General features: G+C 38.2%; 1 protein-coding gene across 1 annotated transcript; it reads right to left on the reverse strand.

Moving 5' to 3' along the window:
• Window positions 1–742: 742 nt before the first annotated feature.
• efna1b (ephrin-A1b) lies at window positions 743–11,652 on the reverse strand. Its single transcript, XM_082148992.1, has 5 exons — window positions 11,375–11,652; window positions 2,762–3,057; window positions 2,225–2,290; window positions 2,023–2,112; window positions 743–1,868 (listed from the first exon to the last, which is right to left on the reverse strand). Exons 1-5 carry the CDS (start codon window positions 11,470–11,472, stop codon window positions 1,747–1,749), a joined length of 672 nt encoding a protein of 223 aa, XP_082005118.1. The 5' UTR covers window positions 11,473–11,652; the 3' UTR covers window positions 743–1,746.
• Window positions 11,653–16,028: the final 4,376 nt, after the last annotated feature.

Consider the following 16,028-nt stretch of genomic DNA (forward strand, 5'->3'; position numbering starts at 1 on the left):
AATTTAATATAAGTTTTCAATAATTAAATTTTGATTTATATCACAATTTCATCCCTTATGAAAATGTTTTGTCAGCAAAGAACATGCCTGAGATTAAATGAGACATACTGTATATAAAATCAAATAAATTAAATATCTATTTTTATATTTGTATGTATTATGTCATTTAGTCAAAATGTGCAAAAAGTGTGAAAACATTTATTGTATTTAGGATACATAAAATGCAAACTATGAAAAAGACCAAAGAGTAATACAAAACAAGACCAAGGAGATTGTTATTTTATTTCAAAGACAACATTCTCCTCTCAGAATTATAAAAAAATGTTTTCTAAAAGTCCAGGGGTGCAAAAATGGCCAAAGCTGAGAAAGACCTATACATAGCGAGTCCAATCAATGTATCTTGTGTTGAATGTTTTCAAATGTAAAAAAAAAAAAATACAAAAAATTGAGTGGCAAGAAAAATGTGCAAGTTACGTCCTGCCACCCAAGTGCCACTTTTCTTTCATTCATCTCAACCCCATCTGAATGTTTGGTTAAAAGCTGTGAAGTCCTGACCATGAAAAAGAGATGAAAAGGGAACGAAAGAGGACAGGAAGAAAGATTGATGGTGGTGTTTTGACAGTGTTAAACTTTACTCTGAGGCCTCAACAAATTGCACAGAGAATCTGTCTGTGCTGCTCCAAAACTTTGTTTTCTTTGAATCAATTGAACAATATTTATTAAAAATAAACATTCCACACAATTTCATAATTAACAAATGTCTTTATTTTATATAACTCTTAATATGTACATTTTTACACAACTATTTACAAGTTTATAAACCAATACAGTACAAAATAACTTTTTACAAAAAGAAATTGTTCTTTTAACTTATTTGAAAGAATTCATTGAACCGTTTTAAATTGTTTGTGCATGTCGTGCTCTCTGTCAGAAGGCCAGCTTCTCTCTCTCTCTCTCTCTCTCACACTCACTCACTCACAAACAGCACAACCGATCATTCCTGTTCAAAACCAAATGTTGTGTTATGAAAGAAAACAAATCTGATCTCATCTATAACATAATTCCAGTACATTTTGTAGGGTGTGTTCACATTACATCACAGAAACCAACTGAAACTACAGCAACACGAGATCCAAAACACAGGAAACTGTTCGATAGCTGTTCTAGATTTACAAACACTGTTATATGCACGAACATCAATTCTTTATAAGGTGCAAGGTCAGGGTCAGCTTTAAGAGAAATCCTGTGATCTTTGGCTAAAATCAGTACAGTAGAGAGCAAAGGTCTCTATCAAACACAATATCTAGCCTATTGTTCTCCCTTGTGATCACAATTCCAGTTCTACAGCTGATAGTTACAAAACAAGCTCTCCCGACTTTAAGGTTTGTTCTGAATCACATTGGTAAATAGATTTGTGAAGAATTTTCAGGAAAAATGAGCACATACGGTCTACAAAAGTAAAATAAAAAGAGCTGATGGGGGAACAGAATTATAGAACGGTAAATACTCTTAAAAAAAAAAAAGAGAGAAAGTTCTTCAAAACCACCTTTCTCTGGTCACATCACATCACTCTCACAAACACAAATGCAAACACGTCACTCAGCAACTTGCACACCAGCACCAAAACTTCAGTTTGTATAAAAATTCTTCATAGAAAATCCATTTTCAGAGCCGGTAACCAGCACCGGCATTAAAGTCTGTTGTGTCCTAACGGACCAGCGTCCATAAAGTCTTCTTATATCAGGCTCAGTGGAGGAGCAGAAAGATGAGTATAGAGATCAACGTGACGAAACTTGAGACGGGAGACACACGAACACCCGAACTGCCCACGCTCCTCTGAACAACTGGGATCATGGCAATAGGGTCATCTGAAAGTAGAGGAGAAGCATGATGAGTACATTTCGAGACCGTGTAACTTGCGCAAAGTCACTCTAACACCTCGGCTTGAAAAGTCCAAAAATTCCACATCTTTTTCTAAAGCAAATGGACACGCTGCCAAAAGCGGGGAAAAGAAGTTCTCACCTGCTGGAAGCCTGTTTGATGGGTTGTGTACTCCTCCAGCAGCCTTTATTTCCAGTTCATCATCCTTCTCAACTATCTTTTTCTTCGAGCCTAGAACATTAAATGATATAGTTGGACTGTAAGTAAGGCTTTGGTTGTCCTTGTAATTCAGTAAAGATTGCAGAAATGTCTAGTTGGCAATGCAAGAACTGATTTGACTTACCATGAGGTCCAACAACATCCACCTTCAGTCTCAAACACTCCTGTCCATGATGGTGAAGAGGTTTGGCTGTGGAAAACAGAGTGAAAATTTAGAATCGGAATCTGTAGTACTAAAATTGAAATAATAATAAATAATCTAATGTGTTATTAAATGCTAAAACAAGCATTTTGTATTTACGTTGGTTTTATAAGGTTTTGAAATTCAAGGAAAAGGAAAATGTAATGACATTATGGTATAAAAAGTAATAGCTTAGTGCACATATCATAAATATTGGAAAACATTTTTTAAATTGAATAAATATGTTTTTAAAAGGTTACAAATATTGTTTCACAAATATCCTGAATTATTAATGCATAAATATCTTTTAGTTTTTGGGGAGTCGCACCACATGACATGATGATGCACATTATGTTTTTTTTTTTCGACTTGTTCCGACTTGTTGGTCACAAAACATGCACTTTGTGTGTTTAATTTTAACACACAAACTTCACATTTTTAGTTTTGCGTACTCTCACAAATACAGACGTGGATACTTACAAATATAGTAGTAACTCTCTCCCTGGCGGAACTCCTTGCCCAGAGTGAAGGGAGTGAAGCGCTGGAATTTCTCCGAGAACTTCTCTGGAGCGTGAGGAGCGAAAGGTCTGGAACACTCCCAGCGCAGCTGGTCGAAGGACTGCGGCTTGCAGTTCTCATAGTCCTCCAGCTCCACCATATAGAGCACGTACCGCTCGGCCTCCTGGGATGGGATCTCGCCCCGTGCGTAGTGAGGGCAGATGATGTCTAGGTAGTCATTAATGCGGACATCCACGGTGTAATCATCCCATAGGAAGCTGGAAGAAATGAGAAAAAAAAAATCCATGAATGGCTGTCAACCTTCAAAACAGACACACCTCATGGCTCCAAAAAGAAACTTTATGTTCACAAACAAACAGAAACAGTGACACGAAACGGCCCCAGGCAAGCGTCAGCAGTGCAAAGCAAAAGCGAGAGCTACACCCTGATGCATGTGTGTGAGTGACGTGTGTCACCCTTCACCTGCTGCTTTTATTTGGGTGAAACACCCTGTACAATCCCTTTTTCCTTTCCTTTTCTTTCTACTCTGCATTTTTGTGTCACGTTGGGTGAAGGAGTGTTTAGGGAAATTGTTCAACTGTGTTTTTCTTAAAGTCCTCAATGAAAAGATTTCCATAAGCATTCTGCTTTGTTTTGAAAAATTCTATAAATTATTCTGCTCACGTATTTCACTTTACATTTTAGAATGAACTTGAATCTCCCTTTTTTATTTTGTCACACAAATATGATTAAGGGGAACCCCATATAGGGGGGTTATATATATATATTATGTTAACATGTTTACTTTGACAGTTTTGTTCAAACTTTTCTTCTGTGAAAATCTTGAAATCCCTTGACTTTGTGTGATCCATCACGACCTCTTCCTTGTTCTCTTGGTAACAGAGATGGAGCCGCTTAGACTGACTGGCTCTCTGAATTGGCTCTACATGTTTTCACAGCCTCCTCTCTGTCTGTCTTTCGTTTTATTGTCGTCTCATTTGCTTTTCTCATTTTCGTCTGATCTGAGCTTCCCTGCTGCTGTTACCAGATGTACAAATGACAAATCCACAGGCCTTTCAGTATGTTGTGCTTTCATGTTGTCATTGATTTATTATTGTGAATTTTGTCTCACATTTCTGAATAACACAACATATCTGAATAAATCACAAAGTTTTTTCCTCACCCCCGCTTTGACCATACAATGCCCCTGTTCAAACCATATAAAGTAACTGATTGGCTGATTAGCTTTGTGACTGTTATAAATTATACATTTCCATATACCCAATATCATCAAACCCAATCACTTTACCATAACATTTACTCACACGGCCCTCACGTGAACTGCCATCAAAACACAAGGCGGCCTCTTTCCCCCCATCTTGCCCTTTGCTCTATTACTTTCTCCCTTTTGGCACATGTATTTGTTGTTGTTGCCATCAGGAGCCGTGGTTAAATGACGGACAGACACACAGGCTCCTGACGGGCCCCCTGTTGTCCACTTCAACCCCCTTCATCTCTGTCTCTTTCCCACTGTGCCTCTGCAGTAAGCATTGGCCGACCTGTCTAAACAGCCTGGCGGTCTATTCAGACGGGGGGTAAACATACACATCACTGCGCTCATTAGCCCCGTTTAATGCAGAGATTAGAGTCAGTCTCGCACGGCTTCTAATCAGCAGTGTGTTCAAAAGACAGGGTGTACGCCTTGCTAAGCCAGCTGACTTTTCTGTGTGTGGGAAAGCGGTGTTTTTTTTATGTGTATTCAATATGCCATTCAACTCATCAGAACTGATGAGAGATGCTAAATGGTCAAAGTGATTCTAAAACAGAAATCAGTGTGAACGGTTTCGGCGGTTTTAGTTTCGCTCTGTTTTTCTTGGGAACTAGACTGTGGTTGATTGCTCTCACTTCCTCTGAAGTCCCTTTGAAGCAGCTGATCTTGAGCTGTTTGAAAGCTGGTGGCAAGATCAGGACAACACCACAAATTGGGTGTCATTAACTCATCCCACGTACATCAGCCTAAGGCACAGGTCTGATCTCTTTTTTAGGGGTCACCAAGGTGTTTGCTTTGAGATGCACAATATATTGGTACCGTATCGGTTACTGGCTAATATAAAACATATTCCTGATGAATGTCATGAAACATCATTATATTTATGTATGGGGAAAATAATTGTATTACAAAACATTAGGTCTATTATATTGTTACATTTTATTATGATAATTATAGAAAGGTTAAATGTAATATTTAACCAATTCAGCTAATTTTATATCATGTTGTGATGCCATATATTTTATTTAAATATAATAATAATCATCAATCAATCAAATAAAAATTTTTTATTCTGTACATTATAATGCTGTAATGCCAAAATACTCTTATAGCACTTAAAATTACTTTAGTTTGTAGTGTTTTATTTGTAATTTATTTTGACAAAATAGTATAGAACATTAATTGGCCATTTATCAGAATATAATTGGATTATCTGTGCATCTCCAAGTTTAATTTCATACTGAAAGGGTCTGGTGGGCCCTCACACTAACAGACTAATTAGGTTGGTCGAATGAGCCGGCCTCTTCTATGTGGAGCATTTTTAGGCTACTAATATGTTTGGAGTCTTCATCTTATGCAAGTGTCAGTGTTTAAAAAAAAAAAAAAAAACTGTAAAGACTTTTACACTATGACACAAAAAAATGTGTTTCAAATAAATTCTGTTCTTTTGACCTTCATATTAAAAGAATCCTGTGAAAATGCACGAGTTCCACAAAAATATTAAGCTGCACAACTGTTTCCAATATTGATAATAATAAGAACATGTTCTTGTTCACCAAATCCGCATATTAGAATGATTTCTGAAGGATCATGTGACACTGAAGACTGGAGTAATGATGCTGAAAATATATTAAAATAGAAAACAGTTATTTTAAATTGTAATAGCTCACAACATTGCTGTTTTACTGTATTTGTGGTCAAATAAATGCAGCCATGGTGAGCATAATAGACTTTCAAATTATGTTGAAAATTACTTTTGTCCCCTTTCCCTTCAATAGATTGTCTGCGCTCGCCCTCTTTCACTTTTGGCTGAATGTTTCAAGCTGTCAGGCGGGTCAGTAATGTCAAAGTTCAGGGTCATATTTTTCAGACACACCCTTACACAGTCAGCAAGGGACACACATACACACACACACACTGAGAGACGGTCAGAGCTGTGTGCTTCAGAGCAGATGTACTCACTGCCAACTGCACTATGCTCGCTGTCAGCAGTTGACACACACACACACACACACACACACACACACACACACACACACACACACACACACACACACACACACACACACACACACACACACACACACACACACACACACACACACACACACACACACACACACACAGAGAGTTGAGGGCTCGGTAACTGAAAACCTTTAAGACCTGCTGCTTGTCATGACAAGTATTATGATCCTATTTTAGTGGCTTGTTCTCACACTATCAAGTAATAAAACCTGTCTGTTCAAGCGCATGCACGAAGCTTTCACGCTATGTTTGTCTGTCTGGCTTTCTTTCTCCACTACAAGTATAATATACAGAGACGTCTCAGTCTTGCGCCTTCGTCCCGTTAAAGTCTGACAGGTTCAAGGTGCTAAGTCACCACTAAGTCCTTTTAACCTCACCGCTCTCTCACTTTCTTTCCGAGCAGTATGTTCTCGTATTGTCCTTCCCGTCGATTACATGCTGGTAATTACCCCAGACGTAGCGGAACGGGTCGGAATGCCAGCCAGCTAATCCGCTCTTCCAAACCAGGGATTATCACACTGAGCACACGGATCACACCGCTGCTATTCACCAGCACCGGACTTATCCAATACGGCCCGTTTGCAGGGGTTAAAGTGGGGGTGGGGGTTTACAGATACATGTTTCAAGTCAAGATGGAATGGGGGTAGGGCTGCACAATATATTTATTGAAATATCGCAGATGTGCAAATCATGATATGCATATGACAAAGTCTTGAGCTTACAATGATTTAATGCTTAGAGTTATGAAAAAGTTTGAGGTCAACAGAGAACAATGATGGTCTCACATACACTCTAGTCTTTAGGGTCCATTTTATTGTGTTAATATGAAGGAATTGTCCATACTATTTTATCACAGCTGTTTTACCTATATTTTGAATTATACTCTGCTTTATGTTGTGTTTTTGGGTTAAAGGAAATGTCTGTAAACTTAACAGATATCGTCAAAATGACCAGTAGGCCTACCTTTTCCATTTTGTACCCATATTGCATCGTTTTAACAAGTTATTGCATTTCACATTTTATCTTCAGTATCATGCAGAAGTGGAGGTTGTGTGATTACACGGATATTAGGCTATTTCAGTGAAATTTTGTGTGAGTTTAGAGCAGACAACCAAAATTTCACCCTATCCATCACTGTCCTTTTGCTCCACCCCTATCTATTTATATTTTATATATATCTTTCTATCTTCCACCCCCCCTTCCTCCATCTTCTCCACCCTCTTTCTTTTCCCATTCTGTTTAAAATCACATTATAAACCTGGGCCTCTTCATTCAGGCTAATTTTTTGGAGAAACATTCCTTTCTTTCTATCTGACCTCTAACCCGTCACCCATCCCCCGTCCTATCTTTCTCAGTCCGTTCCTTACAAATGCCTGATTTCCCCCTCCTCCCTTTGTCTTTCACTCTTAAATGGATGCTAATTGCCTGTTGATACACTAGCTTGTTGTTTGGTAGCATACTGTGAGTTTTATTCAAAGTCAGCACCTTTATCACAAAAAAGTACCTGTGAAATAATAAACTGAAAGCAATATAGTCACTGAGAGACATAAAAATGATCATTAAGTGATGTGAGCATTCTGTAGGTGGCGACAGTGAGCTGCTGAAGACGCTGAAGGCAAAAGCTTGACTTGAGGTAAATAAGTAACACCAGGAAACAAGTTTCTGGTTCTTTTGTTTACATTTGTGAGGTCACACACTTTACTACACCGACAATTACACAATCTAGCAGACTACAGACAGAAAAACAGGAAAACTCCAACTCAACAGGGCAGTGAGAATCAAAATAGTAATCAAGGACTGAACAAGATAGACAAAGGGGGCTGTGTGGGAAAAAAAAAGTGGACGGAAAGATGGAGCAGGGAGGGTATAAGGACATATAAAGAGAAATAGTAAGGAAGTCTGGGCTGGAGATAAGGAGAAGAGAGGAAGAGCTCAGAATAAGGGGATTTAAGGGTTAAAATGAGTGGAAAACACAGCAAGAAATGTAAAAACAGGCCCAGGGTCATTTATATACATAAAAACTTTAACTGGAACATCAGATTATTTCTGCCGATTTTTAATCATCATTACTTAACCAGTTGAAACCCTAAAATGGAACTCTAATCTGGGGCAAAACACACCAGATATGATCCGGAAAGAGCTACGGTTTTGTAATCAATCAACTATACGTATATGGTAAAACATTCTATAATGCTTTGTGGAATTATGGATTATATTTTCCATACACATCCATTTCTGTGTAAATCGGGATTATACAGCACTGGATTACACTGGAGTCTATAAATATATACAGGGATTTCTGTGTGAATGGGTCATTCAGCCAGATTACACACATCTGCGTATAATCTGAGGCTGAACCGTCCGTTTTACAGATTACAGCCCTGCCTACGTAGCCGGCTGTTTTTGCGTGCATCTATGAGCCAGAAACAAAGAACAGGGGTGTGTGTGTGTGTGTGTGTAAAGAAGATAGATTTATAGCCTGTCTGTGCAATCTGTCTGGATACAAATGCGGATCTGTCTGCTCCCCTCCTCCTCCTCAAGACAACACAGCCCTAAATGCTCAGATACATGTAAAAGATCAAACAAAGTGAATCTGGCAAGGAAGGGATGGACAAAGAGGAAATGGAGTGGACAATGAGTGGACAGCTGAAAGGTCAAGTATAGCAACATGTTTGTTGGAAGGAATCCCAGTCTACTAAATATACCCTAATCGCACATTCCCCCCTGCATGCGAGCCAGCAAAACTTTGACGAGGGAACACAAATGCATATGACAATATGCGAAAATAAACACATGATTCAGGTCGAGAGTAATGATTTGATGATGCTAACATGACGAGACTGTGCACTTCCCCTTCAGCGCGCTCAGCGTGCAAGCGTAGGCATGAGTCGAGCACAAAAACAGATCGGCGAAAACAACGTCCATATGTCAATCCGGACCTGAAAATCCAGTCTCCTCGGGGCGCAGACTCACGCACATACCCGTCAAACCAGAGCATCAGCTCGCCAAAGGCCACGTGCAGAAGATTAAATCATTACTGTTCACTCACACCCATTCAGGTACAAAAACAGTCTAGTGTGTGTTTGTGTTTGTTTGCGTGCAAACGCTTTTACGCAACAGGCAGAACTAGATGATCACGCCAATTAATATTTAACACCTATCTGGCATTGTTTAGTCGAGCCTGACTAGTGCACTTACACACTAACTGATTGAGTTTCACAGACTGATTGAACAATCATTGGCTTTGATGGAAGTCGTTAAAAGGAAAGAAAAGCCAGAAAACCTGATTAATGGCAATTGTTTCTTTTTTCTTAGAATGTAAGATTAATGAGAAAGATTTAACTTGGATAAATACATAGTGAAAACACAGTTCCCACCACACCTGCCAGATTATGACTTGCTCAAGAAGGGCTTATATTTACAATTCTAGTTTTGATGTGTGGGTGTTTGTTTCTAACCTTTTCAGTGCTAATAGAGCAACATTGCCATTGTCTCTGTGTATGTGTGCAAGAATGAGAGCTTTAAAAGTAGAGATCTGCACAGATTTTTAATGTAGAGATTTTCTGAGGGCTTAGCGTTTCGTTATTACAAATTTTCTTGTTGTGCTTACGCAACCCTTTCCGTGGATGTGGTCCATGTCGGGATTAGGGACCGGACAACGCACCAGACTGCTGCCACATAATCCCCTCCACCTCTTTTTCTCCATCTCCATAGAAGTCTCTAACTCAAATTACCAATCCTTCTTTTTCATACCCAGATCCAAGCATCTCCTATTACTCCATCCCTGTCTCCTCCACCTCATTCTTTTCACAGCAGGTCCTAAAAAGAGTTTGGTCTCTATTACATGATTTCTTGAAGCTATCCCTCCTTCTGTCTGTCTTCAGGAACAGCTGCTGCTTCTCTCTCGATCTCTCTCTGCTGGCTGATATTGAGCCAGGCTCTTCTGAGACCGTGTCTGGTTAAGGCTGGTACACTCATGTTGCGCAACTACGACATTGATAAATTACTCACTGAAAGCCGACTGAATCACAACAGACGGTGTGAATCACCTGTGACATCATGAAAACTTCCAATCGGGTCATGACCACGAGCACGGATTCAGTTCAGTTATCACCAGTTAACTTTTATGACAACAGGTTTATCATGGTGTACGTGAAAAATCCAGTCAAGTCAATAACAATGAGAAGCGGGGAGAAAGATGCCAGCACATGGCCAAAGGTTCTGTTTTACGGTCAACAAGCTTCTGATATCCACAAAAGCCCATTTTCTTGTTCTTGAGTTTCCTGCTTAAAGCCTAATAAATCACTCTGATTGCTGTCATTCATATTGATCTCTGGAAAGTGCCTGATGACCCGTCCTTCTTCACTACGAGGAGAGATTACAAATGCAATAATTTGATGAAACACACATCAAAGTGCTGTAACGGTGTAATCTGTATCAGAAACAACTTAATATCATACTAAGAGTAACAAGATACCTCCAATAAAAAGCGCAAGCTACTACTAGATATTTTAGTCCAGTGTGCTCATGTCTGTTTATTTATTGCTTTGTAAAAATGTGGCTAGATAAAAAAAAAAAAAAAAAAAAACTTTTCATGTACATAGGTTTGTGTTAAGGATAAAGTATGGTAAATATCATGTAGTAAGACACCCTGTCAATAAAATGCCCACACAAATAGTAAAACTAACATGTGTGCATGTATATTTAGGCTGATCTGTCTGTCCATCTGTCTGGTTTCTTCCCAGCTGCTGTCTCTTATACAGTGATTATCATGTCATTCACTAATACTGTACATATTAAAGGTTAGACGAGAGGCAGAGATAATAATCAAATCAATGAAGTGTGTGATAACTAACCTGAAAGCGTAAACCACTTGAACTAACATAACTTGCAAGCCAGGGTAATGATTTGCCAAGTTAAAAGTCAGAGTTATGCGTTTCATTAATCTAAACACAGAATGAAAACAGAAGGAGCAAATAACGAGAAACTGCAACTAAACATTGCATAGGCTACACCAGATCAAATAAGATATAGCCGCTAACGGCTTATTTTGAAACTATTTAGACTGTTAATGCAGTGCATATAACTACGTTATTCATTTAATAATACTGCGTACTTTATGGCTCTAGTTTACATAGGCTCCAAGCTTTTACAACTTGTGATAGCTATACAGAGATTTCAGATATCACAGAAGAATACTAACAAGAGCTACATCATATAAAGGGGAAATTATTTACATAAAGGTGGAAAACAGAGGAGAGGTTTCACACAAATAAAGGAGAATGCAGTAAAATACTTACTTTGCGTTCGAGCTGTTCCAGTAAACACTGTGTCGCTCCGCAGACGCGTACCAGGCGCTGACGCTCACTGCAACACACACCAGACACAGAAAATCCATTGAGTCCGGGATTTAATGCTCTTCAAAGGAATATATACGAGTGCAAAGGATTGTTTTGCACGTTGAAGATGAAAATATAAATGTGCACAACTGCAGTGCAAGAATCGTCGAAACACTATTGATTCGGTTTACTTGAATAACAGGTTTGTATACGAGTCTCTAGCAGAAACAGTCGCGGTAAAGTCTGAAGAAATGTGCGCTCAGTCCTCTTTATCAATAAGCTTCATAAGCCACGCCTTCAAGTGCAAGCAGCCAATGAAAACAAGGACGCTTTTTATGTCGACACACCTCTACGCACAGGATGTCAATTGAAGTGAACAGATTATGACAATTACTGTAAATCAGTGCTATTTTAGTATCATTTATACACTATAGTTTTTATTGAAAGCCTATTCTGATGTTATTTTTAGTCATTTTGTGCTTTGTCTTTTTCGTTATTTTTGTATTACCAGTTTTTTGTTCAGCTTTAGTTTATTTATTTCCAGTTAGTAATTTAGAGCTTTAACTGATTGCCAAGGCGACATATATATGTATATGCGTGTGTGTGCGTGCGTGTGTGTGTGTGTGTGTGTGTGTGTATTATTTCAGCTTTATTTCAGTTGACCAAAATATTTCTAATAATAATAATAACAATAAAAACCCTGAAATAAATCAGCATTTTTAAATATAAAAATGTAGTTGTCTGACTATAACTGACATCCTTTATATGCATATACCTAAACTTTTTATATTATAAGTAAATATACAAATATTTGTTTTTATTATAAAGTAACCCAATTTCTTATTTTGTTCATTGTTTAATTGGTCATTTTACTTTTATTTATTTTTAATAATAATATTTTTAATCTATATGCCTTTTTTCAGGTTTTCCTGAATGCAAGCCTGAAATGGCTATATTTCTAGTGTAGTCTACCTGTTTACTGGATATAACCCTGTTTCGCATTAATCATTATGACAGCAAGTTGAGTAATTTAGCGTGGGCAGTGTTTTTCAGTTATGAAATATTACATTTGGAAACATTACGATGCATTGTGTAGAATAACAAACAAAGCAGGCTTTTCCTGGGTATCAATAAAAAAAACTGTAATCCCCAAAATCCCCTTTTACACCTGATAACCTTATTATGACATCAGCACTACAGTCATCAGGGCTTTCCCCCCCTCATCCCACCTCCTCAGGAGGGTCCCTCTAATCCAGACCTTAAAAACTCATCTTAGGGTCACAGAGGAAAGCAATTATCCTCTCTTTTGCCCAGTTCTTTTTGACTTGAGGGTATAAGGTGAGCCGAGTGGAAAGCGTGTCTACCTGCGGACTATTTTGGGCTGGGCTAGGCAGGGCTGGGCAGGCTCATACATGCTCCATGTTGTTGAAGGCTTCAGTTTGGGACGATTAGTCAAAGCTGAGTGTATATGAGTGAGGGTGTATTTCCGTCTGCTTTGAGAGCAATGCGTCACCTTCGCCCAGGTGAACAGGGACATTATGGATATCCAGTTTTTATTCTGTCTGAGAGTTGCAGAATAAAGTATGCTTATGAGCTCCATCGGCGTAGGAGGTAGAGCTCGGAGCAAATGTTCAGGAACAGATCGACCCACAGCAGGCTTTCCTTTACAGTCGGGCTTGGCATCGAGCACTGAGCCCTATCACAGTCTAGGACAGAAGCTGAAATTCCTCTCAGTCTTATTCTCTCTTTTCTTTGCTCTAGTACACACTGTCTTTTTTGTTCTCTCACTTCCCTCCTACACAGTAGCCGATGTTGTCTATAAAGTGTGGATAGATCTGTGTAAGACTGTTTAGCATTTGTCGGGCCATACTGTCCACTTGTATGTATGTGTGTGTGTGTGTGTATGCGTATGAATGGCCAGTTATCCAGCGTTCAGAGCGCTGGCTGAACAAAGGCCGCATTTGAATAACGGACTGCAGCTTTACAAAGAGATCAAGGTGTAAACGACTTCCCCATTCAGCTTGGAAACCCTGCATCCAGTACAACACAAATTCTCTAATGTCCTGTTAATGTTATAGTATGTAAAAGTGCTCCTTCATTGTTATTGCAGCATTCAGCATTTCAATGGCCCTCGGGGTGATTTAGCGAGGGGAACTTTGAGGTAACTGCTTGCAGGACATCCCAGAAAAGCATTCATGATGAAAAATGAGAAGAAGGATAATTTAATAACAACACCTTATGAAGTGCTGTTTAGAGTTAATTTAGCGTTTAAGCCGTCAAGTCGCTAATGCGTATCCTCATGGGCTCAGGAGATCTCGTCTGTGCAACAAAGACATTTATTCCCAGCTTTGATTAGCTTCTAACTTCAAATTGGAATGATGAAATATCTCATGAAAAATTTATTTATTCCTCATTGTGAAACAAGCCCATAGCTGTTATCCTGAGCTGTATGAGTCTCCATGGAACACTTACTTTGTTTGTTAGTTGCCTGACATGCAAAATTACCTCCATAATTATGCAACAAAAGAACTGGCAACAGTAATAATATTGACAAACTTTGGTCAACCTTTACATGCTTCAAGCTGTGTCTGCCCTTTGGGCACCAGCAGAAACAATTGATATGTTTTGGTTTCTGCCTCACCTGATTCAATAATTACTAAGATATAATTACTTTTTTGTTAATAGCATGTAACACCTGCTCCTAAAATGGAGAAATGGTTGGAGTGGGTGGGTTAATAATGATCAGATATGGAAAATATGGTTATGTGGTTAATGATAAAAGGTGAAGATGGGTGTAAACGCCGTTGGGGGTTTGGTTGGAAATGGGAGTGTATCTCTGTTTCGTTGCGTTAAGATACACCCAGAGGCATACAGAGAACCTGCTATTGCGAAACACTGAGAGGGAGAGATGAAAAGTTGGAAAGAGAAAAACGGAGAGAAATGGAGAGCAAAATAGATTTACTTTGGAAGTTGCATAATATAAATGAACAAAAGTGATGGATGACCTGGAGAACGGAGTAGGTGTTCATGTAGGAGAAAATCAACAGAGAACTAAATAATCAGTGCAAAAATAGAGAAAGGAAAAAGCCTGGCACTCCCCATATAGGGTCATCAAGCAGTTCTATTATATATTACTAACAGTACTATATTAAATATTATTACAATTGAAAATATTTTCATTTATTGTAAAGTGTGACTTATTCCTGTAATTGCAAAGTTGAATTTTCAGCATCATTACTCCAGTCTTCAGTGTCACAAGATCCTTCAGAAATCATTCTAATATGATGATTTGGTGCTCAACAAAGTTTCCTTATCATTATTAATCATTGTTGAAAACAGTTGTGCTGCTAAATATTTTTGGATAATTTTCTATGGATTTTTTATGAATATAAAGTTCATTAGAACAGAATTTATTTAAAATATTTTGTAACAATATCAATTTATTTTCTGTCACTTTTGATCAATTTAATGCAGCCCTACTGAATCTTTAAGGAAACTTTTGAATATATTCCTTTTGTGAATAAAAAACATTGTGAACACAACATTTGCAAATATATTCTCTCTGTTTCTGTCTATTTAAATTTTGCATTTTTATTAATTCTGCAATTAAATATTTTTGCACTTTATTTTCTAGAATACAAATCATGTTAATAACATGACAGTAGGTGTAAAATCCTTAATAAAAAAAAAAAAATTGAATGAAAGAGATTTAAAAAAAAAAAATCCAACAAATTCCAGTTTTACAGATTTTCAACGTTATCTCAGACTTTTGGTCTTCACTGAACGTATGAGAATATTTCTTCATTGTTCCATGCATGTGGACACATGTACTGAGAAGCTATTTTAAAATAAATCTGGCAAGCTGTATTGAAATCAAAGCCTGTTTTCTTTGACCTCCATCTGAGGTCATCAATTAGAAACGCAGCAGTCTGACCTCATGGCACACATACACACTTCTGTCGCCCTATTTAACTCCCTGCTTGGTCTCATTGCGGCACACTCCAACAAGCTGTTCTCTTTTTGCGGAGACAATGGGATGATCCCTCATTAGCATACAGGTGGTCTGCATTGTGGACCCGGCTCTGGTTGAAGGCACACTCCTACACAATGGAGCTCCTGTTACTCCACAGGGGGCAAATGAAGGTCCACGAATGCGTTCAAAAGCTGATGTTCACACATACTCGCACACTTCTGTTTCAACTCTTAAACACAGGCCAATTGTTAACTGAACTATTCTCTGCACAGACGTTCAGTCATTTTCTCTGCCTCTTCCTAATCATTTATCTCCGTCTTTACTCCATGTGTCCTTTCTTTGGTTCTTGAAGCACTCTTAATGTTTTCCACCTCATTCCTTTCATTACTGTCCTCAAGCTTGTTTAAGACATTGCTCATTTTACATGTTCTTTTCAACCATATATCATTTACTCTCTTATGCTCGAACTTTTCTTCTCTTCTAATGAAAAGAAAGATTCGTTTTTTTAATCTAATTTTACCCTTCTCATTTTACTGTATATACTTATTTATTTATATAAAGTTGCACAATTATTGTAGGTAAAAGTGTTTTGCATTCACAAACTAACTCACATCCTTTATGTCATTTGCAACTCATGTGAAG

Source organism: Leuciscus leuciscus, assembly GCF_965113295.1.
Source record: "Leuciscus leuciscus genome assembly, chromosome: 20".
Classification (NCBI taxonomy): domain Eukaryota; kingdom Metazoa; phylum Chordata; class Actinopteri; order Cypriniformes; family Leuciscidae; genus Leuciscus; species Leuciscus leuciscus.